General features: G+C 40.0%; 1 protein-coding gene across 13 annotated transcripts in view; it reads left to right on the plus strand.

The window, feature by feature from the left end:
• wnk1b (WNK lysine deficient protein kinase 1b) overlaps nucleotides 1-27874 on the plus strand; it is an 82833-nt gene that overhangs the window by 13868 nt on the left and 41091 nt on the right. For all 13 annotated transcript variants that reach the window (XM_079818028.1, XM_079818024.1, XM_079818029.1 and 10 more), the window contains exon 3: nucleotides 24788-24960. In XM_079818028.1, the coding sequence (XP_079674154.1) occupies nucleotides 24788-24960 (173 nt within the window). The remainder of the gene's footprint in view (nucleotides 1-24787; nucleotides 24961-27874) is intronic.

Here is a 27874-nt window from a genome sequence, read left to right on the forward strand (position 1 = left end):
ATTTAAATGTTACTTATCTAAAGTTTTTAGTAGGTGTTCTTTCTAGACTACACTATCCTACTGTATTAGGAGGTGTATTGTATGAGCTACACTCTCTAATGGTAGTTGTCTGAATCCCATCATTATGCATTTGCAAAAATGTGAACTCTGCTTGACACAACCGTCTCTGTAATTCAGGGTGCTTCAAATTGCTCATTTTAATAGCAGGTCATATGACTAACATACTTTGAAACGGTGCCATTTAAAATGCAAGTGATGTGTTTCCAGTAGCTTTAGCACATTTAGCCCCTTTCTTCCAGCTATGTAGGTAAAGCTGTGACGGTTGAGAGCATAAAACGTAAAACCGAGAAAACAAGTTGTTGAATGTTGAACAAGTACATCAGGGTGCCTGTACAGTGTCAGAATGTTTAAGTACTAACGCCCTACTCTAATGGTGTAGAATAGTGCAGAGGTACTGTATGAGAAAACTGACTTTTACCTTTAGCTATGGTTGCTTATCTCAGTGAAATCAGCCCAATGAGCCAGCTTCTCAAACCTGTACTGTACTCCAGGTATGAAAGTGGGTCACGCCTGTCTCCACACAACTTCCTCCCGCTGTGTTGCAGACACACTGCAGGCCTGGTTGTGGTCAAGTTGGTGCTGGCAGAAATTGCTTTGTGATTCACCAAATTTTCTTTAAAAACTATAGGGAATTTTATAAGGTATTTGGGGATTTCAAATATATTGATTCTCCCTGTTAAAGAGCCAAAAATTAGCTGGTTATCGCAACTCTGTTATTTAATGATAATATATATCCCATTATAGCTAACTAAAGGCAAGTAAAACAGTGATAAAATAAGTATAAAGAAACTTATTACAAACATAGGAAAACAAACTACAATAAAACAGACAAATGAAGTAGTTCTGAAAAACTTCAACCACTATAAATAAGAAATACTACATACATTGTATAATCAAATCAATATTAAATATAGCTTTATTCTTATTAAACTGACACAGACCACTGCTGTCACTTTAAGAATGAATGCAGGGATCCAATAAACTGATTCACATTTTCTTTCGCAACTGTTAACATTCACTTAGACTTTAGTGACTAGGTTTATGAGGATACTTGCAAAGACGCAAGTTTGTGTATTTAATGGTTTATGCTCAATTAGATGGCAAAAAGAACTCGGTGGCTTTATGTGAGCGTCTCTTAGACAGCGCGCGCATATAGCAAAATTAGTTATCTTTTGCTTATTGTGCTTTGATGGTTTAAAATTGACTGACTGCTATTCGTAACCTTAGATGCTTGCCTGTTCAGCCTCGTCTTCTTTTTCTCTTATATCGCAGTATTATTGAGCCAGTTCTTATGTATGGTGCCATCTGCTTCTATCAACTAACAGTTACAAATAAGAACAAACTCTTAAAGATACTCAATTTAGCTTGTAAAATTGTTGGTATTCCTACCCCTAATCTATTAGATAGTGCCTCTACATTTACACTCCGGAAGGCACATAACATCCTAAATAACCCAGAACACCCAGTTTATAAATATTGAATTCCCCTCCCTTCCGGCCATAGGTATAGATTACCCATGTGTAGGAAGACCAGGTATACTAAGAGTTTTGTTCCTGTAGCTATACAAGCTTTAAATACCGTCTTTGATACGTCTGTTTATGCTCTGTGTTTTTTTTTTTGTCTCTGTAATTGTTCTGATTGTATTATGATAAGTTGATCATTTACTTTACTATGTTATGTGTTGTGGTGTTACGTACGCATCTACGGTGGAAACAAATTTCCTCTTGAGGACAAGTAAACGCAAACTAAACTAATATAACTTGTTTTCAAACTGCAATTCTTGAAAGCGTATGCAAATAATGAGCTTTTGTGACCACACACGTAAACGCGATAGAGACAATAGTCCAAAATCTCTACCGGTTGACAAATTTCTACCGGTTAATCGTGTCTACCAGTTTATCGCCACCCCTACCATAGACTAAGTGGTGAGTCAGTTTGATAGAACTTTAGAGGAGGATATGGTTGAGTTGTGCTTTGAAGCCTCTTGAAAAAGTTAGACTGATAAAAGGTCTGATTCATCCAGACGACAGACAGGTGTTCATGAGAGCTGCTTAATGCAGTGACTCACCTACACCTGCCGTGTCTTGGCTTGCACTTTATGACAGGAGAGCTTGTCGCCTCTGAGTGTACGTGAATGCGGTGTGGCATATTCCGTTCTGCTGGTGGTTTACTGCACATCAAGATGAATTTGATCTGTATTAGTCACTGACTCTACTTGCTTTGTTTCTCTTCTTCACTCAATGATTACAGAGAGTGAAAGGCAGAGGATAAAGACACTATCCAGACTCACCATCCTGGTTGGATGATGCAGGTTCAACCCAGCCGAACAGCATGCTTATCTTTAGTTCTTTGAAGAAGGAGCCATTGGTTATCAGTGTTCCCGTTCAAGGATAAAGATGGAACTGATGTCTACCCAATGCTTTATTGTGCACCCTGTAAGATTTAATTCCCTCACACTATGCTTTGCATTTATGCAGGTATGCCTGGGAAATTGAGAAAAAATGTCTCAATCCCTGACTCTTTCCCTGTAACTCTCGCTAACTCCTATCCCTATAAATAGCTTTCATGTGGGACAAAGGTGTCAGCAGCGCGTGATTTACATTTTGAGCGGCACTTATTTACCATACTTCTGCTGAATTGTGCTCCGCTCTGCTGAGCGCTCAGTGGTGCTTTCCCTTTACAGGGCCCTAATAAACACCCTGGGCAATGGGTGCTAACTCCTGGCAGAAATCCTAAATACTCTCCTTCCTCGCCACTCTTACCCTTTCTTCTGCATTCTCTCCAGTCCAGAGAGCTAATCTGGGAAAATTATGTGAGGACTGCCAACTTTTCTTTTTTTAAAGAAACTACTGTCATGGCGGCAGTGTTAAGAATTAGTTCAAGTGAAAATATGGATATGGCCAAATAATACCACATCTGGTTTACTGGGACAGAAAATTGTTCTCTAGTGCCCCTTTGAGTATGAAGGTTAACGCTAGATCAATGAAAAACTGAACGTTATGTGTGCGGACCATGCATTGACCAAATGCTCACTTATGCGCACCACCTCTTTTGCGTTAAGTATAATTATGTCCTTTAATGGGCCTGACAAAGTTTGAGAAAGGCCAGCTTGGTTATTTGTAGGTTTTTACAGCTGAGATAAAATGGATCAACTTTGTAAAAACTGCGATTCTTTAACTGAAGATGTTCGGCTTCTGCCTTGCCATTGACTCGTCCCAGCTGTGTAGGAAAGCTGTCATTACATGAAAAGGATCTAAGGAGATTACGGAGGCTTGTCAAAGGGCAGCAGATTTTCACCAATTCCTTTGTGTGATCTTAGGGATTATGAATATACACATTCAAGTCACTCTGTCAGAGAATGCCTTCCGACGTGAATTAAACGTAGTGATTATTGACACTGCGTTTTCCATGATGCAACAGACATCAATTTTAATCATCATTGTGATAAGGAATCGCTTATATAATCATCAGGAATCATTTAGCATTTGTGTTTTTGGTCATGGTTTACTTGCTTTTCTCATCAAAGGAATCAACACTGCATATTGACTTTCATGCGGTCACACACTTGTCATCAGTTTAGATCCAGTGTCCAAGAGATGAAGCGATCCGCAACGTGGCTGCCAGGCAGATGCCTGAACTTTGTGCATCTGGGCCAGTTGCTGAGCAATATGCATCTTGTGTGGCTGTTAGGAATGCTACGTTGTCAAATTAAACCTGATGCTTGCATCAACACACACCTCACCCCAGCTGAGGGGTCTCTTCTGATCCACCCCCTCCCCTTGTGCATTTGGATTCCTGTCATCTAATCAGAGACCGAAACTTGAGCCCTCTCCAACCTGTCCACTTCACTCCACCCCTCCCCACTTGTCCTCCCACCACAGCTGTTATCGCGCCACCCGTAATATCTTTTCTCATAATTGTCATTTGCCTTTTTCTAGTTGAGGAAGGGTCGTTTTCTAAATGGTTTCCGGAGGCAAGATATTTGCATGTGTGTATCAGATGTGTCATATCGCTGCGGAGGTCGTCCTCTTCTGTGTAATTTACTCCACTGTTGATTGAAATGTGCTGCCCTTGTGTTCTCGAGAGGTGAAGTTCTCCAACTAGTGAGCATGTCATTTTTGAGAGCCTCACAGGAGTCCCATTGTTCAGATTTGAGAACAAACTCTCCTGCAAAGATATAATACATCATAGGTAGGCCAATAACTATTACGGTCTGTTCCCTAAATGTAAAATGTATTTACTGCTGGGAAACATCTGGGCTGACCTCCCTGCGAATGGTTTGAAGACATTCAAATTGTTGGTTAACATAACGTGTTAACAATGTGCTCTGCATTACACATGGTCAGCATTCTCTGCAGCTGCCTGCTTATTACAAATGTATCACAACCCTTTTAGATAAAAATGATAAACGAGCTTACATTGTTGATAGAATATTTAATTCCTTGCTTTATTTTATAAAAAAAAAAAAATGAAAATGTCATAATAACCCTGATGTTTTTGACATCAAACCTGCTTCGACACATTTTGGTGTGCCATGTCCTGATGAAATTTGAGAGCTTCTATGGCTTTATATGACTTGGAATATATGGCACAAGTTATGAGCTGCTTTTTTATGATGGTGCTTTTTTTGTATCTTGACATTTTCAGTCCCATTTACCTGTAGGTTGCATGACAAAAAAGCACTTGGCACATGTTGCTAAACTTCTCTTTTTTGTTCCATGGAAGTCATACAGGTTCGTAATGATAAATCATGACCGATTTTCATTTTTGGAACTCTTTCGATTGTGATGGCCTAAGCAATTTTTGAGGCAAAGACCTGTGCATTTTAATTCACTTTTGTTCATAATTGTTTATCTGTACATTTTGTCAGTGTAATGAAGTTATTACTTGTGCTTTTGAGGGTCAGCCCTGACAGCTAAACTATAGGCTGCCGCAAAACTGGACCACTGGAACCTATCACACAACACAGAGCACAAATACAAATGCAGACCATAATCTCAGAATCCCTTTTCTTTGAGTTCAGCCCTAAACACACAGGCTGTAATCTTCAAATCACTCCAAAAAGAATGGGCTTCTTAAACTCGCTGGCTCCTACCACAGAATCTTTCAATAAAAGGCACAGTAGGAGAGCTGGTCAGATCACTGCAGTCATTATTCTTTCTCCAGAAAAAGTGAGACTCTTAACAGAACACAGTCTCTGCCTTTTTACATAGAGATGAATATATAACGAAAACCACTCTATATGCATGCTTTGACTATGTAAAACCCTCTCGAGACGGTTACTGGAATGCAGATTACCTAGAAACGGTCTTTTTCCTCTGTGTAAGAGAATCCTGCAGGGTTTTCTGCATTTAATAAAAGCCATCACACACTAGTAACTTGTAGCCACATGTGCTTTCTTCTCTCTAACCTTTCTTGGGTGATCATGGAGGACTTATTGTGCTTGAAAGCTACAGCTCAACACACTGGTCAGGGGTGACTAGTCAGGGGCCTGATACCTCTGTTGCCCCTGTCCCTGGGGGGTGGCCCTACTCTAACCAGTACCATGTGTATATGCATGGCGATATTGCCCTGACTGATTGAATGTGTGGGTGAGGGGTAGAAATAAGGCGGCTTAGGGGCCTATCAGGTTCCTCGTGGCGTCAGCCCTGAGTCAGGCCTAAATGTCTATGGATAGGCAAAGGACAACAGAAGGTCAGGTCAGGGAACCCCATGGGCTTTCACCTCCTGCTTCAGCCAAATGGCCTTTGCTCTTTTCAGACCATATGGAATGGCAAAAGTTTATTTCTTTGAATGGCATTTTTTTCGTGAGCTGATTGACATCAGTGTTTGCATATTTCGACAACCTCTGCAACTGTAATCAGAGCTCAGATGTCCTTCATTACCCAATGTCTCAGATTACACTAATTCAACCTCTTGGTAATGTCGATGGGATTTATAGTGTTAAGTCTTTAAAACTGTCTAAAACGGAAATTAATGTAATACATTATCAATGCAATCCTTGTTTCTTTGTGAAGGATTGTTTCATTGGCAATCTGCTGGATTCCAGTAGCTATTTCCTACAGCCAGTGCTTACCTTTGTTATGTGGTCACAGCTGCTTTCATTCTCAGGTGAAACCTTTATCCTAATCAGACTTACTACGGGAAGCCAAATATTGCATCATTCACTATTTCCTGTATATAGTGAGTACAAAATATGGGGTAAAAGAGAACACAAATTAATTCTGAATTCAAATATAAGAAATGAGTTGGAGTATTAAGTAAAATAATGCTGATATTAAACATAATATATTTACTTTATATTACAGATGCATACTTTACCAGCTTTGTAGATTCGTGGATAGTATAACGATAGAAGTTAAGTTAATCGTTATGATTAAATATAAGAAAATCAAAAAGGCCATGTTCGCTTAGAATTCGGATGACACCACAAAATGTGACGCACTATATAGATAATAGGGATCAGAAGGAGGGAGGAGTGGACGTGTTTGAGAGTGACAAGCCTTTCCTGTTGCATCCTTGTCCTGGAAACACTCTCAAGTCATGGTCAGATGCATTTGACTTAACATTGATTTGGGTTGTCAACTGAGTTTGATTGCCAACTGATTTTCTGTTGCCAGAGATTCTTGAAAGATTTGCACATTTTTTGCATTTTTGTGTAATTCTTGTTTGCTCAATACGCCGGATGTGAATCTGTAACTGCACCTCAAACATTCTCACAATCATGAGTCACATCCTGTAGGAAGTATGCTCTCAATGGAGGTTGCTCTGCTATCAGATTTACCACGTTACAAGCGTTAAACTTCCCTGTGACTGTCAGCACACGAGCTGATTCAGTCCCCAGCTGGCCGTTTGCACCACTTCCGCAAAGGTCAGCAAGTATGCTGCACAAAGACAGTGAGTGTTTGCCTAATCACATATCCTCGAGTTTTGACATGTGTACCTGGTCTTGCCACTGGTTCGTAAGGTCACAATGGGTTTGACTCGCTTATTTAGGAAACGCCACACTGTGATTGCTACACATAGGAAAATTTTCTGCTGTATCATGTTGATTAGAGTTAACAGATGGTAATGAACTGTGGTAACTGCAGTAGCACTGATGAGGGATGATCATTGCTGTTAATCACCTGGTGACTTTGTTTCCATGGCAGCAGATCTCTTAAGGGCTTCCTGTACAGGTAAAGCTCACTATTTGCACAGCAGGTGTAATCAGGCACACTCCAGATGCATGGAAAATTAAAAAAACCTACATTACATACTCAATGCACTATTGACATTTTAAATGAACCACTTATAAAATTGGAAGTTTATGTGTCATAAGGGTTTGCAAAAACAACAACATGCCAATGTCACGTCAATCGTGTGGCAACAAGCCTGATGAAAAGATGGGATTGGCTCAGATAACTCATCAGTTGACTCACATGCCTTAGGCTGTTTGAAAACTGTTGTAACATTTTGATCAATAAAATGCAATGGAATGTATTTGTCATTGTTTCGATTGCTTTGTTTGCATCTGTAAAGCTCACTGTAATATAATGTGGTTGCCTAAATGTTGAGGTCTTCTTAATGAGCCACAAGTTTCTTGGAAGTGTTTTTACAGGCAAAATAAATAGAATTAAGATCATTTGGAAGTGCTTACAAAATATTGTCATAACAAGGACAATACAAAGAAAGGAATTACTCACTGGTCTTGACTGAACAACGTTTGTAGCTTTAATAATAATCAGTTTATTTATTGAATACGCTAAAGACTACAGTGATTATTTTACATTTGATTATTCAATATCTTGAATGATTCTGTTAAATAGATGTCACATGAAAAAATGTAAAGAACTCATTTGTTTATTTCTTATATTGTATTTGTTCAACTGGTTTGTTATTTGCATCTTTGTTCTTATTTTTAATAACAGATACATTAATAACTAGATTTTGATTATTCATATTATAGTATTATTAAAAGAATCAGAGGAAAAGATGCATTGTGATACATCGAGAATCGTTTTGTAATCAAATCATTACCTTATGAAACTTGAATTGTGAGTCAGTGAAAGTGAAGATTCACACCTCAACGTATGGATCACTACAGTCTCGACATTCAACAATAGTTTATTAGCAGATTTATCTGGAAACACACTCAAGGAATAGCTTTGATATTTGTAGGAGCCCTCCGTAAATTTGACCAAGTTGTCTTCACCATTAAATTTGGCTTATTTGCCTTGCGATGGGTGGCTGGCTATAAATATGACTTGTTTTGCCTGGCTTAGTTCAACTTAGTTCAACAAGAATACCCGTAAGCATGTGATTGTGTACTGATCCAGAGGCCTCGATGAAGGCTCTATTTGTACCCTTCTGATGTTTTCACTTGTTTTTCAGGTCCCTTGTTTTTGTGACCCCTCATAAACTCTTGCCACTGATGTAATCATTGTGTTATGGAAGCCTGGAGTGGGGTTTTCATTATTTGGAAACTGCCTCTTTCCTGCTGCAGGTGAATTTGCGAATCAGACCTCCATCCATAAAATCCTTTAATTTCATAGAATATTCCATTACGTACACATATTCCTAAGAACTCTTCACTGTGTGCACTTCAACAGAACATCACAGAGCATGTCTTTCACTGCACCTTCTTACGTGTGCAATGTTTGCTCATGCTTCTGGAAGGTGGTACACGTCAGACACTATGCAAACTGCCATGCAAACAGCTATGCAGACCTGCAGTGTATTTAGGAATGAGATCATGTGTGGGTGTTTGAATCGAGATCGTGAATTTTTTTTTTTTTAAACAGTTAATCCTGCAGCTCTAGTAATGAAAGAATCTTTATTTTACTCGTCTCTAATGGCTAATGCTCTTCGCACAGGCCCTCGTAAAGCTAATTGCTAGAGATCAGCTCCATTAAAATTGCAGGCTTATCACCATTCATGAAAGCTTGCAGGTGATCCAGCCTCTTTCAGGGACATTGTTATAGAGAGCAAAGGTGTATATTAGTGTCAGTGCCACAGGCAGACAAGAGAATTGTGCCTGTACTTGTCCTTTCTCCCTTTCGTCTACAAATAGCCCGCTCCTCATAAAAGTTCTCCACCACTATTAACTTTGTCCGCCACCTCCCACAGCTAAAAACCCAAGTCTTTTGAACCCCCCCACCCTCCTCCTCCTCATCATCATTTCATATCTGAAGTGGCTGATTTGAAACAGACTGCGTTGTTACTGGAGTTCACTCCGAGGTGACTGCAAAGGTAATGAGACAATATCATACTAGGAAAGGTTGTGAGATCTTTGATATATAATAATCATAATGCCCGAGGCTTTAGATTGTGGTATAGGGTATTCATGTCTCTATCTTGAATGCATTTGTTAGCTTCTCTTAAAGGAGGCAGCTGTGGCATGAGACATTATTAGTTGTAAGTAGATATTCCTCAAAGATGAAATATCCTCATCAGCTGGGTAGGTCAGAAGACTTTGTGGAAGCGCGACTAGCACACTTGTTTCAAAAAATTATATTAAATGTAGCATTGTGTTGACATGACTTTTGCACAATTTTCCACAGGATTTGATTTTATGCCACAAGTCATCCCAACATGACGTTACTTCTTGTTTCATGCCACAACTTAGAGACAATTACCAAAGTAACATCTGTTATTGATGTAGACAAATGCAGACTCCTGATGAATGGTCCCAAGATCTTATGCATTCCTCCTTAGCCCTAGGAATTCACACCCAAGTTTTATGACCGTACGGTGCTATTATTAAATATGGCTGTCATAAAATGACAATGAATTCCTGACCATTCTTTTTTGGAGAACGTAAAAGACTCCTGCGATGCCATGAGGGATTATTCAAAAGCATCAGTCATTTTCAGTACAGGCCATCCTTTAACATTTGATGTAATGTGAAATTACCCAGTCAGCTTTAGCATTTGTATTACTATTCAATATATACTATTGCATTTGTATACTATTCAAATGGCTGAATTCAGACCTTCTCATTTGTCAATGGAAGACAGACGTGTCATTTCCTCTGTGGTGACTTTTTGTCATTGTTCTGAAAGGCTGGCCTCTTCTAGGCAGTTCTCATTTCCATTCTCATGGTCCCCTTTCCTCCTTTCACCATTACTTTGGCCATTTAAATCTCTTTTTAATGGGAAGTAAGCCCAAATGTTACGTAATAATTTGGTTCGCTGAAGCTGTATCAGTTTTTGTAACAGTTTTCTCTTGTGTGTTGTCTTTGTGTATAATTTATTGAGTTTGCAGTGCTTTGGGAGAAATGTGAAATAATTATTACTGTCTTTTCATTATCTGAAAGCCAGATAAGAGATGTTGGTTTTCGAACTAATAATAAGTCTAAATCACTGTCATTATGAACTCCCTTTACTACCTGGCTAGATGGATAACAAATCTGTTTAAAATCTCTGACTGAGCATATTACTCATAGTGATTAAGCTTTATTCCACTTTGACCTACATTTTCATACGACTTGGATAGTCAGCATGTGAATGAAACCTGTAGGCTGCAGCGATGTTAGTCCCATAGGCGTCCTCGCCCTACGGCAGGAGATGAATCCACTTAAGACCCCTAAACCTGTCTCATGTTTGACAATTCTCACCGTGAATTTTGAGTTTCTCACATGCCTTAGCTTGTCCATCCATGATCCAACCAACCAATTTAAGCTATTTTAAGATCAGCGATACAATGCATAAACTCTACTGGTCTCCAAATAAGATGAGGTCACTCAAATTGCATACATAAAGTCAACAAGATTTTGCAAACACACCCATATCTAAACTAAATTCACAATTATACTGATTCCGAGTTTCCAACAGGTGTGTGGCATGGTGTTCCGAATCTTTCAGGCTGTTGGGAAGTTGGCACACACTAACACCTGTCCCTATATGGGATATGATTTCTATCTCCACATTTTACCGAGTGCGCATGCTAAGCTTTGCCACCTATTATTTAAGGGCCATTTAAATAAGAACACCATGGTGTGTCCTTGACAAAGTGCCTGCCCTGCCTTTGACAATGGGACATTAGGTGGAAAGAATGAGGGTGAGAGATGAGTTATTGCAGGGGATTTTTTCGAGCTCCTATGTACACAAGCTGTTGCTCAATGGCTTGCTGTCATCGGGTGAGGCGATCATGGCCAACATTTGTGCTGTGAGTTTCAGTGCATTTGCTCAGCTCCTCTAATGTTTGCCATGTTAAATCTGTTAAATTTATTTTTGTTTTTTGGTCATAACCTTCCACTCTAGGATCAAGGGATGCTGTGGAAACTGGGTTAGTGTGCATGAACAGTCACTTGGATATGGGGGTAGAATTGTTCCTTTATTTCAAATAAATAGATTATGATTCACAAATATATTGAAAGAGATCCACAAATAAATTTTAGGAGTTTCACAAAAATAAATGATCGGTTGTAGCGAGAACATGCTACGTTTGTTTTGTGATTCACAAATGAATGCCAGGCAGAGTTGTGTTTGTGACATAAAACATATTTGTGAAGGTTTTTTATTTAATTATTTATGTATGAGATAAAAATCTGTGGCTTTAAATCATTTTTGTGAAACTCCTAACATATTTGTGGATCTCATTGTATTTGTGAAATGTGTTTTTTTTTTTTTTGTGAATTTCTTTACATTTATTTGTGGATCATAATAATCTATTTATTTGGAATAAAGGAACAATTCTAACCCCATACTTGGCGGTTAGGAATGCTCATATGGAATAGTTTAACCGTAGCCGAAATGTAACAGGAGCATGTTACAGTGGTCCAAACCAAATCTTCTGCTAAAGATCTTCAAATTTTGGGCCTGCTGCTGCTTATTGCTGCTTTATCATCCGATGATGTTATGCATTAGAGACTGACCCGGTGTGAAATGTGTGGGTATTGGTTTGCTTCATTAAATGTCAAATTAGCTTTACTTCTTAATTTGGTGACTATCATGTAACAAACTTTAAACTGTACAATATGTAGGCCAAAAAAGGAAAAAAGGCCTCATAAAAAAAGCAGAGAAAGTCGTCACTGTTCCAAGTTTAATTTTATTATGCCCTCTCTCTCTGACTCAAGACCTCATTTGCTTGGTCTGTATAAAATGTGTACCGGCAGCAGCATTTAAAGTGTAGAGATGCTATGCACTAAAGCATTTTTTCCCATGTTGCAGTGCATATAATCCCTGTATAATTGAGGGGGCGCGCGTGTTGTGCTGTAGAGAGGCTCTTGAGAGTGTGGAGGTGTACAGAGCAAAGTACAAAGCCAGGACCTACTTTATCCTTTTATATCTTCCTTGGGGTTGGTGGGGATTATGACTGGCTCTATGTACCGTTTAGGTTGTGAGCTTTAAATGTGAGTGGGCCTCACATTTGACAGCAAGGACATATGGTATGTAATGAAGTCTGAAGTGTCTATACCAGTTGAATTTGGCTCTGTTCTTAGTTCTTTTTAGGCTATTTCCTGTGAAGGAGTTAAATTGGAGCAAATACAGAGTAAAATCACAACAAGTGAGGAATCTTAAAAGCAACGTTCCCCCCAAAAATGTTTTCATTTATTCACCTTCATGTTGTTCCAAAACTGTTTTTGTCCATACATTGAAAGTTAGTGGGATCTAAAACATCATTGGTCCTCATTGGCTTTAATTGAATGGACAAAAACAATTCAAGGGTTATTTAAAATATCTCCTTTTCTGTTCTGCAGAAGAAAGTCATAGAGGTTTGGAACAAGTGATCATTTTTGGGTGAACTATCCCTTTAATTCTTTGTTCAATATTTTGATTCATAAGTTAACTAGGGTTGGGTATCCTTTGGGTTTTTTTCAATACCGGTGCCAAACCGATACTTTTAAAGCGGTACTGGTGCCTAAACGGTGCCTGAACCGATACTTAAAAAAAGAGACACAAAACGAGGTGGATGAGATTAAAGAATGGCTTTTTATGGTGTTTAAATGTAAAACTTTATTACAAGTTTAAAGTATACTTAAATATATAAATATAAATAAATACGAAACACAATTTACTTAACAAATTCACAGTAAAACTAAAGCCACCTAACCCAACTACAACTAATTTAACACTAAATAACAGTTACAGTAATAACAGCAGTAGTCTGTATTCTTGGTATGCTACAAACCAGCTTCAACTTTATTTTGCAGAAAATGACCATATTCTCTGGCCAAATATTTTAGAACGCATCGCCTTATTGTTTCCATGGCGACGCGTCGTGCTTCTCACATGACACACAGCAGCCGCAATAGCGCTGTATGACCGCTCAGCTGTATCGGGTTTATTTAGCTTTTTCTTTTTTATTCAAAATATTCACAAACTTGCTAAACTAAACTTGCTAAACTTGCTAGGCTAAACTATATAGTTACTATATAATGTGTATCTGATATGAATAAAACAAGTTTAAAGTCGAGTTTATAGTCAAGTTATAACCGCCTGAATCGATTGTGCTTTGCAGAATAGTCGTGAATGTCACCGTAACCTGCATATTTAGTGTATTTTCCTGTCTAGCCTTGGATTATTCTGAATTGCTTATTTCTGAACAGGGATTTATTAAGCAACAGTCATCAACATACCAGCCTGTCCAAGAACACCATTTTGGTCATTATAGTGGCATTCTGATAACTTGAATATATCTTTTAAGGTGATTTGTTTCATTAGTACTGTATGACAAGCGGACCATTGTCAAATAAATGGATTGTTTGTCTGTAGTCAATTTGTGACAAATAAAAAATAAGCCTTTATATTGATTAAAAGCAGCTTTATCATGGATCATAGAGGCTGGAGTTCAATATGCAGATAAGCCAACGCATTCCCATTGCGATCATAGGATTATGGGATTTGAAATGTCTCTGAAGTTCCGGAAATCTCTAATTTGTGATATCTTACTAATTATTGTAGAAATGCAGACGTATGACCTAATATCTTAGTATTCCCATGTGCTGCAACTATTGACTTGTTAACAATATATTTTAATGCGTATGGTGGCGTGATCCGCCCAGTTACCCAGCTTTTTATGTTGTGATTTATTAGCAGTGTCACACCAAACATTTCGACCGAGTGAAACATTGAGCGTACAAACTTCAGGAAAAATTGAGACTGTCACTCCAAACTCCCTTCGACATTCACACCATGCACCCCTGCCTAAAGCCTGGTTTTATTTCAATGGAAGATGGATTGGGCCATGGCGAATGGGAGGGGAATGAGTCCAGAAATCAAGAAGGACTGTTGTTGTAGCAGACGACATGCAGGTTTTTAGTAAATGTCTGGTCTGCCTGCAGAACAATGGTGCCTGTCTCTGGGTGACACTAGACTGCTGTGTGCTTGGCTCTGACGGAGAGCACATCACCTCCTGACCTCACAGCCCAACGCCCGTGACAGGCAGCAAGATGCACTGAAGATGTGCCTTGTCGTTCTGACCCACATAGCGGGCCACACAGCACTCAGGGACACATGGATCTGGTTCAAAGCGAGACCATGAAAGGGCCTTATTTTAGCTTGCACTGCTGCTCTCCTTGACTTGATTCGGCCCTGTCTCGCTCTCTTTTTTCTCTTTTAGCATTCCTTTTCCCCCCTGTATTGTTCTTTGTTTATTTATAGCTTCAGTTGGCTGAGCTAGTTTAGTCTTACTTTTTTGTATGTTGGATGAGGCCAAGGTTGTATCCATCCTGCATCGTATTGGCTGAGCTTCCACCTTTAGTGGCAGAATGTTAGTGCTCTGCTCATAAAGATGCTTTCTCTAAAGCAGATGACAATGAGAAAAGCCATTATAGACTTGGTCAGTGCCCAATGCTAATTAATTTAGAGAACACAAGCACTTAAAAGGTGAATGGCATCATATCAGTTAGAGAACCAATCCATGTAACTTACTGGCTCCCAAACAATGAGCCTAATAAATGATTCATTGGGGAAATTATTATTTGAAGGTTTCTGAAGTTGGTCCTTAAAGACTCATGAAAACATATTCGCTGTTTCAACTTGACCTCATTTTACCTTGGTAACAAACAACTCTAACTAATGCCGAGTTCACACTGCCCGATTTTAGCCTCGATTTGACTCGCCGACAAGTTTTGCGAAATCCCCAACAAATGGCCGAAATCATAGGCAAATCGGCGCTCGCTCACACGGGTGACAATCATGCAGTGTGAATTATCTGAGAAAATCACAGATGAGTCGCCGACGCCTGTGAGATATTTGGCATGCTAAATATCTTGGCCTGTCGGCGAATTCAAAATCCTGTGTGAAATGAGTCACGACTGAAAATGACATCAGCGATGACCGATAGCCAATGAGAGAGTGAGATACAGGGCAGCGGGAAGTTCGAAGGAGTTAAAGGACCAGAATATACGTTTTTTTATTATATCAAACTGAAACAAAGCACAAACATTTGTTTGATAACCGCAACAACAGAGCATTGCAAAATTATGTATTTACCTCCAACTCTCTTTGCAGAACACCATCATTGCTCCCTGTGTCTCCAACCATTTCCTCCTCGTGATCTTATTTTCTTTTTCTCCTTTTCGCTGCAAATCAGCGCACAGGCAATTTGGATCTATATTTAATAACAATATTCTATATTTTTTTTAATAACAATTCCAGTCTCGCGCGAGAACTCAATTGACGCACGCGTGATCTTGCGTTGTCACTTCTCGTGTGTGTTTGTTTGTGAAACGTAGTTTGCGGACAGGACAGAGTCATGCAGTGTGAAAAGAGCAGTGATCCGACGAGTTTGAAAATCGTGCAGTCTGAACTCGGCATAAGACAACTGAAATGTTCATTATAAGATCAGAGAATTATAAACCTCATGCTACCCACCAAATCACCCTGGGGGGTGAGCTGCAGTTCCCAACAATTAGGTCACACTGAACACATGGTGCTGGTTCTAAACAGTCTGTTATGTGCTGATTGATGGCAAACCTTTGGGTTTGAGAGAAGAAAAAAAAAATCTAGTTATATTTTTTCTTCCCTAATTGGGGTCCAACATTCGCTGCCTGTTTTAGAATTAGATGAATCGGTCTCGGTTTGTGCAGTTAGTTCAGTGCTGTTTGAAGGAACAACTGTTCGTTCTTATTCAAAGCAGATGCCTGACTGTTGCACTTTTCCTTTTTCATTTCCTGTGTCATTTCTCTTCTCTGTAAACCCCTCAGGACCTCTGTGGCTTGACGACTCGATCGGCACTGAGACTCCATAGGAGGTTATCAGAAACGCTGCTTACAGGGCAAAGAAATCACTGCCGAGCACAAGCAGCACTGCTGTGCTTCCTAACCCTTAGAATCAAACAGTCTTTTTTTGTAGCTTTTAAAGCTTCAATTTTGAAATAACCTTGACTCATGATTGGCTAACCTCCAGGAAATGGCAAAGTTCATGCTGTTGTTCTTAAAGGACAACTCCGGTGAAAAATGAACCTAGGGGTAATTAACACATGGTTACTGAGTAGATCGTTCTCTGGGATGCGTTTTCATGAAAATCGAATGTAAAGAGTTTTATCTCTAAAAACAGATTCGCTTATAACGCTAGTCTATGGGGCATATAATAAGAGAAATTTAATCGCTAGTTATTACCACTAACAAGGCTCAAAATAGCCTCACACTAACACGGTAGCATAATGAGGGTCCCTACATGCAAACCGAAGCATTTATAACTTTGTAAGTGTACAAACAGTTTAATAAGAAGATACTTTATGAAGACAGTACATTACGCGTATACAGACAGGAGCCATCTTGGAAAACAGTCTCGACGAATCGAGCCACAAACGCTGTGCTAGGCTGAACATAATTCCTATTGACCAGCTCACTTAGCACAGCGTTCGTGGCTCGACTCGTCGAGACTGTTTTCCAAGATGGCTCCCGTCTGTATATTATGAGGTATGATTGCCCGTATCTAAATAATAAGCCCTTCAGTATTTAGGTAATGTGTTTAGATAATGTGCTCATGATTTTCATGATGGTGTCTGAATAACTAACATTTTTGCATTGGGGATCAAATCAAGATCCATCGCTATGCTCCTCATGCCAGAATCCAGAAAATCCTTTTTTGTCCCTTTAACACACCCCCTTGTGTTTCTCAGAGTATAAAAGTGAGAACATTTTCTGCAACACACTTTGTATGAAGTGAAGTACGATTTCAAGCAAACGGTAGGGAATGCGCAGAGGTGTCCTAAATGGTTATCTTTGGTTAATGAGAAGGCATGAGCTGCCTCAGTTGGGAAATTTGAACCAATAACCCGGACTTCATGTGACCAGAATGAGAGATCCGGTAAACATTTTCATCTCGTAAACAAATCGGCAACATATTTTGTCTTTTTTTTTAAATAGGGAGGTTGGGAATAACTTGATTTAATACTTGCAAAACAAACAATGCTTTATTATTGGATTGTCGCCTTCAGAATCTTTTCTTCTATTATTAGATATTTTCCTTAAATAGCTGCAACAGACAGAACTGTGATTTCTGCTTTAATTGGCTTTGTATGCGTCTTTTGAACCTGCAGACGGAAAACAGGGCATGCACTGATTCAGACTGTTCAGATGTCAAATGAAAGTCTTATGATGTTTACAATGGTTTGCAACAGCGAGAGTGCTGCAGTCATGAGAGAAGTCATTGGCTGAGCCTGTGTAACTGAGGGGATTTTTAAACCCATGATCAGTCGTTCGTTTGGCTCTGAAACACCCAGAAGGCTCCATGTTGAACCACTGCCCCTTTTCCACTTTATCAAGGCAACATGCAAAACAAGGACGGTGCATATGTGCCTAGTGGATGTGGTTCATACTTGTTTTGATGTATTAAACTCCTGTCATGGCCATTACTAAGTGCTGCTGGGAAATGGAGCACAGGCTTTCAGGCAGTCATGTGATGGAGTCTGTCCATCAGCCGGGTTGCTCATACAGTTATCAAGCACATCACAGCAGCTAAGCTGATTATTCCTTCACTCAGTCCATGCGCAATTTATAGACCCAGATTTTTAACCTCTTTGAGGTGCAGAGTGTATAGTGTTGTCATTTCCTCTCATCTGTCTTTCTTGGTGTATTTGGGGAATAGATTTGGTTTGGTATTTTATATCCACTATCTACTAGGTGCCCAGCACATTACGTCGAGCAGGGGAGGGGTGGTGGATGGTATTTTTAGAATCACTGTTTGACTGGCGCCTGTGTTTGTGAAATATGAATCCTGTAGAGATTGCAGGGAATGAGGTCCCCCTGGAGGACAGAATCTTTGTCTTTCCATTAACTCCGACTAAGTGCTCTGCATGCCCACAATCACTTCAGGAAGTACACCAGTGAATAATGAAGCTTGACTCCTTAGTGATTGCTAGAGTAAGGCCTCAAAATACTCCATGCAAGTATGCAGATGCTTGGCAAACACATCGCATGTACACATACTTAACATGAATTCCTGCATTACTGTGGTGGTAACACAACTCGGAGGGGGTGATGGATTTCAAATGTCACGCAATTATATTGGCGTTTGTTATAATGCTGAATGTTTAAATAATTCTCATTAAACTAGGGCTCTTCAACCTTTTTCAGGCCACTGACCCCTTGGTCAAAGAAACTAAGATATTGCTACATATTTAATGAAATCGAGTTTTGCATTTGAGTTGGCAGAACTCAAATAAACCAGTTACATCAAATACAATTTTCAGTAATATTTAGGTGTATTTAATTTAATTTAGTTAATTTAACTCTTCAGTTTTACAGTATATCGTATTCACATAGTTTATAATGATAGCCGTTAAAATAATAATTAGTCATGAACAGATCCATTTTATTCTATACTTTTTAATATAGCAATGGTTAGAGTTTATTTAATGTTGTATTTTCTGTGCCATGTCTGCGTTTGCTTTCTTTTCCTTCCCTAGAGTATGTTTTGTCCTTTGTTCTCAGTACCAATTTTCTACCGCCTTAAATCCTCACACATCAATGCAAAAAGCACACACTTGCTCACTTTGCAGTGCATCTGGCCCGAATGCAAAACAAGAGGCCCAAAACAAGGTTCTTCAGCTTCGATCCCATTATTGTGGAAAAGTACTGTCACAGATATGGATTTGTGTTCCTAGAAACCAAGGCCTGGAGCCAGTTTTTTTCCCCCCTTCGTTCTTTTTTGGCATGAGATTGGACAGATGTGACATATTACAGTGCAAGCGTAACCAAGGATGTGGTCTTCACTCTATGCTGTTAGCATACTCTGAATAAGGATTAGCTGTTTTATATGAACATGAAATAGAGAAATGGATGAGAGAGGCATATGAAAAGCAGCTGTTTGTTCTGTAAACTGTTTGGGAAGTTCCCCTGCTGAAGTGAACTTCAGCATGGACCGTGTTTTAAGAGATGCGTTTTTGTGGCCTGATGCGAATCATTAGATCTGTAGCCTGGCAGACACAAAGGGCTCAACAGCTGTCTGCACTCAGAGGCCTAACACTTCCTCCTATGGCAGTGAAAATGAGCTTATGGGGGGCTGTATGTATGCCAGAGCCATGTAGCCAGTTACAACAAACCCCTTCAGTTAAGAAAACCCTTAATGTTAATACCCCTGCAACTAGAACTAATACTTTTCTTAACTCAAGTGGGGTTTTTTTCCAACTGGACTGCAAATTCTTTCTGCAAAGTAGTATTCTACCAAAAACTTTCCGAGTTATTGTAATACAATTGTCTAGCTCTCACTTCATACAAAGAGAGTAAAATTTTTTTTACTCTTTTAACCATGATTTTGACTGCTGCAAAGTTTGCCAATTTTGGACACTTTAGACACCTAGTGTCACACTCTTTCAGATAGTTCAAAGTGCTTCCTCGATTTATAAAGTTCTTCCTTTTCTCTCACAATTGCTCATACCATCATACCATAACTATTTATTAACCAAAATTAACCAAAATGTTTTTTTAGTTTTTTTTTATCAAATACTTTAGGCTTATTTATTTAACTATATGCATTTATTTTTAATGACAGAAAGAAATAACAGAACACATTTGAATCTGTAAAATGTAGTAAATTACAGAATTTTTTCAGTTCACAGAACCTCTAATTGACCTATCGGTCGGTAAGCCCCGCCCCCCCTTAGTTACTGTTGTTACAGGCAAACAAACTGAGTGGCTATGTGTGTCAGCTGTCAGTGTGAAAACCTTATCCCAAGATGTTTTTGGACACACAATGTAGCGTACCCCGTCCGAATGATGGCCAAAGTTTACTGATGGTTTATGAAGTTTATTACATAGTTTTTCGCTCCAAAAAAATCACAGTAAGAGCTGAACAAACAAAGCATGAGTGCACTTTAAAGTCTCATTCACAAACTCTCTCTACCTCCGTTGCATTATCATTAACATACACAGCAAATTATACAAAAACACTCATACAACTAACAGTAAACAAACATATACAGACCTTATGCCTTTTCGGGGGTGCAAATAAAATGTAAACTTTGTATCTGCAAAACCACTCCAAAAAACTGAGCTCTCCCTTTCACTTCCCGTAGACTATAATACCCATCAAAACAGTCCCTATTAATAGAGTCCCTCCTTAGTAAGACAGATAAATAGAGAACTTAAACATATATAAACTCACTCACAAAAATATAAAAAATATATAAAAAAAACAAATTAGACGATAAATCACAATAAAGTCTGTGACATGTAGACCTTCGTTTATGTGTTTTTGACCTACACCATTACATGACGTGAGAACAGTTATTTCGGTTTGTATGTTAGCAGGGACTCACTAACTTTAATCGTAACTTAATGAGAGTTTGACAACCAGCAAATCCTCTCAGGATACCTGGAATCAGTGTTACAGTACCCCAGAAACATAGTTTTACCATTTTTGTAGCATAAACACAATCAAACCGATAAGAGCTTCGGATTTTCCAATGTTTCTCTATGGCGCTGAAAGCTAAAGATGTCCGAGTACCGGTCCCAGCACAACTGATACTCAACTGCCATTGGCTTATCTGCGTTCGAGGAGAGGGGCTTACCATTAGGTCAGTTGGACCCAAGCATCGCATGACCCGTTGCGCACATGGTAACCATCCCAAAGTTCAGGAGCCTCTAGTTTTATCTGCAACCTGTCGAGGTGCACCGTTTGCTGAAGCCAGCTCTTATCTCTCAGAGCTTTGATCTACCGTTTGCTCCATTCCCCACTGGCATTGCCTACGAGAATGCTATGCAACCCGCTAGCATGAGTCATGCCAATCCGTTTTATTTGCCTTTTTACAAACGCAAATCTCAGGGGTTATTCAAGTGCGCTGTTATTTAGAGGCGACTCTCACAGCTGCCTCTTTCTCAGCCTCAGATTTTATCCACTGATTGAAATGACGTTCGATTTGCTCTTACTAAATATTTAGTCCAGCTCTGTGATTTGGTCGAAGCTGCTTTGATCCAGTTCCCACCACGTCCATGGGTTTCTTATTGCACCTTGTTGTGCACCCAACAAAACTTCCGGGGAAAACGCTGTCAGGTGAAAGACATGTCCCAATGGTCATTACTCTGAACAAATAGCACTGCAGTAAGAAAAAGGAAAGGGGAAAAAAAAAACTTTAGAGAAAAACAGAGCAGCTCTGTGTTAATTCAATTTCAAGCGTTGGCATTGTGTCCATTATCATTATTGTATTAGCATCAGGCTTATTTTCTCAGAAAAGATCAGGGGTGAGTTTTCTAGAAATGCTCACTGCTGTATCTGGTTACTGCAGTATGTTCTGGGTTGTTTACAGGCAGGGGGGCACCGCAGCTGCGTTTATCTCCATGCCAGGCCAGAGGTGTAGATTTTTATGTGCGACAGTCGAGTAAACAGCTGATTGTTCACTGAAGTGTCTGTGCACAAGGTCACGTGACTGGCTAAGCAGAACTAGAGATAAAAGCTGACCTGTTTGCCTGTGAGTTAGTTATTAGATAAGAAGGGCACACATGCGGTCTCTTTTACGCCCACATGCCCTACTGTTCAAAAGTTGAAAAGAATGTTGTTTTTTAACAAAATTGATGCTTCTTTTTACAAAGGCATCATTTAATCAAAATGGAGTCAAAAAAACGTTTACTTATGTTTCAAATTATCATTGAAATTGCTGTTTTATAATTCCACGGTCCATTTCCAGCTGCCAGTCTGCTAAGAAAATATTCTGATATTTTCAACTTTAAAATAGTAATTACTGTAAACATGGGTATATTGGGTATATATATATATGTATATGTGTGTGTATATATAGTAGCCTACAATATGTTGTCTGTTTAAGCTGTGTTTACTCCTGTAACCAAAACCTCAATTATTTGCATCACATGATTGAGAAGAGCACAAGCACCTGTGTTTTTATTTTGAGAAACAGGGTGCTAAAATTGATGCTTTTGGTTTGCCAAGACAAGCATGCATGAGGTGCCAAATTTAAACGCATCACTCTCTCTCTCTCTCTCTCTCTCTCTCTCTCTCTCTCTCTCTCTCTCTCTCTCTCTCTCTCTCTCTCTCTCTCTCTCTCTCTCTCTCTCTCTCTCTCTCTCTCTCTCTCTCTCTCTCTCTCTCTCTCTCTCTCTCTCTCTCTCTCTCTCTCTCCACACACGCTCACTCACCCCCTCACTCACACTTGTTTATCCTTCCTGTGTCTTATCAGCAAGAGCGAGCGCAAAACCTCTGTTTAAGTCGCAATCATTGAGTCTTTTTCCATTTTATTCAACCCCCTCCAGCCTGCAGAAGACCTCTTCCTTTGTCCTCCGTTATCAGCCATTATTAGATTAACTACCGACGCAGTGAGATGGTCTCTGTTGGCAGAGTGCAGACTCAGATCACCGCCTCCCATAAAGTTTGGCCTTTGAATGTGATCTATGGGCCCAAAATCATACTATATGCAAGTTCATGAATGCTTCCAAGCTCAGTTTTGCACCGCAGTGGCTGGGCATTAGCATGAACCGTCTTCTGCAGTCATTTTTCTCTTTCAAGTCAACTGCTGCCATGGTGGAGTAAAAGGTTGTAGAAAATCTTTAGTTAAAGTCAGTTAAACTGTCGGCATGTTATATCGCTAACTGCTTGAATACCACTACAGGATACAGGTACGCACAGCAGGAATGTATTTGGATTTGAAAGTGTGTATTTTTCAGCATTTTTCACTCCATCTAGTTTCCTTTGTAATGTCATTGCGCTCACCCCAGTCAATAATGTTTACACTTTTATTCCCATAATCTGTGGCTGTATCCCCTTTGTTTCTCTCCCTCTCTGCTACCTCCTTTCACACCAAAATGGTTTGCGTTCCTGAGCCAGTTCTTGGCCATTTCTTAGCCCGACGTACTAGAGGCTGTTGCGAACCGGCTGCGTTTTTTCCTGCAAACTAGAAAAATGGATGGTAACTTTATGCTTCTTAGACTTGTTTACCTGACTATAACCAGTGTGAAAACAAACTCTTTGCATCTTGGTGTTGGTGCAGGCAGTGCAGCACTTATGTTTTACTTTTCGCATTACCGGGAGTGATACTAGTGTACCTGAAGCTCTCATATAAACTGCAACATTAGAGCAACATTACATTTCTCAACAAGACCGCCATAGGCAGCATCAACATTTCTCCACCCCTATTCCCTGGCATCATTCGAGAGCGCCAGATTTGAAACGCGTGGAACGGTCCAAGAATTCGCCTGGAATTCGCACACGAACCATGTTGGTGGAAAAGAGCTATGTGTCTCTAAATTCTCTCTTCTGTCCTTTGGGATTAGTGGTACTTAATGGATTGCAGATGCTTGCTGCTAGTGCGGTTGTTAGTGCATTTGGGAAGCGAATGAGTGCGTCTGCATTAATGTGGAGAAAGAATGCCACTGTCAGCATTCTAGAATGGTGGCACATCAGTGACACCAAATAGACTGGTTGCAAATAGCCAGGGAAACTATAGGTGTCCTCATGCACTGAACTTTTATGTAAAGCTTTTATAAGATGCATGTTGCAATTTGCCGCCAGGTATGCAGGGTGACTCTTTCACAGAATGGAATTAGTGCTCACGTAATGCATATTATTTAAGCCCTGGGGTTGTGTAAAAGTAGGCCACAGTAAAGTGGCCTTTTTCCACAAAGTGCCACTGGATTAATTCATCACTGACGGTTGCCGGAGCAATCATAATAATGATTAATGATTGGGCTTGCGCACACTGTTTAAACTGCTGATAAGGGCACAGCCTGACCGGAAAGGAACTATGACATCAACGCTTGGATACCCTCATGCACAGGGAGGTGCGTTCCATCCAAAAACCCTGTCTTCCTGACGCTGTTGTGATTGGGCTGGTCAGGCTCTCTTGGATCGAATGTCAGAGAGGTTTTTTGAGTAGGTTAGAGAGTCAGGGGAGATGATGTAGTGTCGTTTTCCGTGACCGGTCATGTTGAACCTGTTGCACCATGCTTTTCTGTTTCTTTATCTTATAGGTGAGTTTTGTTGTGTGCATGTGTGTGGCCCGTACAGGCATTAAGCACAGGATAAGAGGACCACTTTGTGTTTAAACGAGATGAGTCTTGTCCCCTCCTGTGCTTTATGCCTTGTTCTATAGGGGCTCTTTTGGAGGTCTGGCAGGAATCTGGGGTCGGATTACATTATTTAAGGTTGAGTGGACCCCTTCTAGTGTAACCGTAGTGGTTTAACATAAAACCATGGCATCCCGTTTAAAGCACATCTGTAATCCTCAGTTTGAGCAGTTCAGAAATGATTAATTACAATAAACGGCTGATAAAATATGGTTTCCATTATATTAAAATGAAGTGTGTGGCTAAAAGGGTTGCATTTTTTTTCTGTTCTTGTCCTTGCAGGATCGGAAGCTGTCAAAATCAGAGCGCCAACGCTTCAAGGAAGAGGCCGGCATGTTAAAAGGTCTGCAACACCCAAACATTGTGCGTTTTTATGACTCATGGGAGTCGCCTTCCAAAGGCCGCAAGTGCATCGTGCTGGTGACGGAGCTCATGACGTCAGGAACCCTAAAAACGTGAGTAGAATGCATCTGTTCCACTTTCATATTATATTGTCTGTCCCTCTTATGATTGCCTAATGAATGGTCAAATGCACAAATCAGCAAATACGTGCAATTTATTTTGTTAGTCCTGTGGTTTTATGTAAAGGATTGTTAAAACTTATGTAAAGTGTTAACCAGTTTTTTGGTCACATTTATCTTTTTTTGCAATTTACATTTCAAATGAACAACAGGGCGGCCTTTCAAACATGCTTTTCACCAGTCTCATGTCCATCACCATCAGCAGACCATCCACAGAGGCTGTGATTATCTGTTACAAAACACAATCACAATAGAGCGATTGAGTTGTTACCAGAGTGATTACAGGCGAAGAGTGGCATGTCACCTCCATGTGAGACATGCATTGTGGGTACCGAACAGATGCTGGAGCTACAGACACATACTGGACCAGCAGCCCCCTCCTGTGGATGTGTGGGCTCTGACATGCACACACAGTTATGAAAACCCACTTAAATACTGATACCTGACTGCAAGACAATATAAGTTCATATGGTTTCACTTTGTTTTACAGTATGTGCACCTATGTGTACTTACAGTGTACTTACCTAAGAAAGTACTGGGTAATATAAGGTAACTACATGGGTTTTAGGGGTAGTACAGGGTTAGCATGTAATTACTATAATAAGTACATAGTATGTACATGGGGATCAGGACTGTAAAATGAAATGCTACCAGTCATATAATAGAAAGTTATTAGGTTTTCATGCAATATTATGGGGGAAAAAACATGACTGAGACACTATAAATAATGCAGGAAGATTGATTTAATGAATATAATTGGTTTACTGAATAAATCTGGGTTGGCCCTTTAACATAAGAACATTTGTTGACATGAGTTTCTGGATACAATTAGTCCTTACCAAGATCCATGATCCTCAGAGCCTCTGTCATGCGCAATTAGCTATGTGTCACACAGGAACACCACCATTAGTGCTAGGAGAGAGAAAGACAGTGGAGGAGACATGGGGAGATGAGTAAAAAAGGAAAAATGACGAACCGTATCAGGCTTGCTTTGTGTTCATCAGCTTTGACATCCTGGCAATGTGTTGCGTTTGCATGGCTGCTCCTCCACCGCAAAGATAAACAGTGATCAAGAAGTCAGGTAGAAATGGAGCGTCCCAAAGACATGGCCATGCCATGCCTAAACTTATCAGTGTTCTTATTTTTGTCTGGGTCGCCAACAATGTTGGAGGGTTTTTCCCTTTTCTGTCCCTTTATGTTCACATAAAAGTCCTGGTTCGCTTTCTAATCCAAAATCTAGGACAGAAACATACTCTTCACATGTACATAAGCACATCCATGACAGTAGTTGATCTGAAAAATAAATCTTGACAATCAAAATTCATAATATTTTCTTGAAGGTTTCAGGCCATAGACTGTTTATGAAGTCGAGGACAGACTGTTTTAAATGACTTTAATGTTTAGAGAAGTGCGGAGTGAGTTGTTGGTGTAGCTGGAAAACAGCCTTTTGGGGCCCTCTGGGAGCCGCTGGGTGTGTTGAGTGATGAGAAAATTTAGAATCAGGCTTTGTTGCTCTCTCCCGTATTGCCTCGGGACTTACCCTTGGCTCCATTCCCACCTGTCAGTCAGCTGCCACACTCCATCAAAAATGCCCTGTACCACCACCCACCTCCTCCCATTGGGCGAAGCACTACTGATAGACTTACTATATCTCTAAACATGCTGCCTGCAAAACCAGTTATATTTCATCTGATATTATGTTATTCAGCCGTTTTTCTTTTACGATGAGAAGCAGGAAAGGAAAATTCACAGTTATGCTCATCTGTAAACAGATATTTCTTTAGAAAATACACTCACCTAAAGGATTATTAGGAACTCCTGTTCAATTTCTCATTAATGCAATTATCTAATCAACCAATCACATGGCAGTTGCTTCAATGCATTTAGGGGTGTGGTCCTGGTCAAGACAATCTCCTGAACTCCAAACTGAATGTCAGAATGGGAAAGAAAGGTGATTTAAGCAATTTTGAGCGTGGCATGGTTGTTGGTGCCAGATGGGTCGGTCTGAGTATTTCACAATCTGCTCAGTTACTGGGATTTTCACGCACAACCATTTCTAGGGTTTACAAAGAATGGTGTGAAAAGGGAAAAACATCCAGTATGCGGCAGTCCTGTGGGCGAAAATGCCTTGTTGATGCTAGAGGTCAGAGGAGAATGGGCCGACTGATTCAAGCTGATAGAAGAGCAACTTTGACTGAAATAACCACTCGTTACAACCGAGGTATGCAGCAAAGCATTTGTGAAGCCACAACACGCACAACCTTGAGGCGAATGGGCTACAACAGCAGAAGACCCCACCGGGTCCCACTCATCTCCACTACAAATAGGAAAAAGAGGCTACAATTTGCACAAGCTCACCAAAATTGGACAGTTGAAGACTGGAAAAATGTTGCCTGGTCTGATGAGTCTCGATTTCTGTTGAGACATTCAGATGGTAGAGTCAGAATTTGGCGTAAACAGAATGAGAACATGGATCCATCATGCCTTGTTACCACTGTGCAGGCTGGTGGTGGTGGTGTAATGGTGTGGGGGATGTTTTCTTGGCACACTTTAGGCCCCTTAGTGCCAATTGGGCATCGTTTAAATGCCACGGCCTACCTGAGCATTGTTTCTGACCATGTCCATCCCTTTATGACCACCATGTACCCATCCTCTGATGGCTACTTCCAGCAGGATAATGCACCATGTCACAAAGCTGGAATCATTTCAAATTGGTTTCTTGAACATGACAATGAGTTCACTGGACTAAAATGGCCCCCACAGTCACCAGATCTCAACCCAATAGAGCATCTTTGGGATGTGGTGGAACGGGAGCTTCGTGCCCTGGATGTGCATCCCACAAATCTCC

The sequence above is a fragment of the Gobio gobio genome, assembly GCF_949357685.1.
Source record: "Gobio gobio genome assembly, chromosome: 5".
NCBI lineage: Eukaryota > Metazoa > Chordata > Actinopteri > Cypriniformes > Gobionidae > Gobio > Gobio gobio.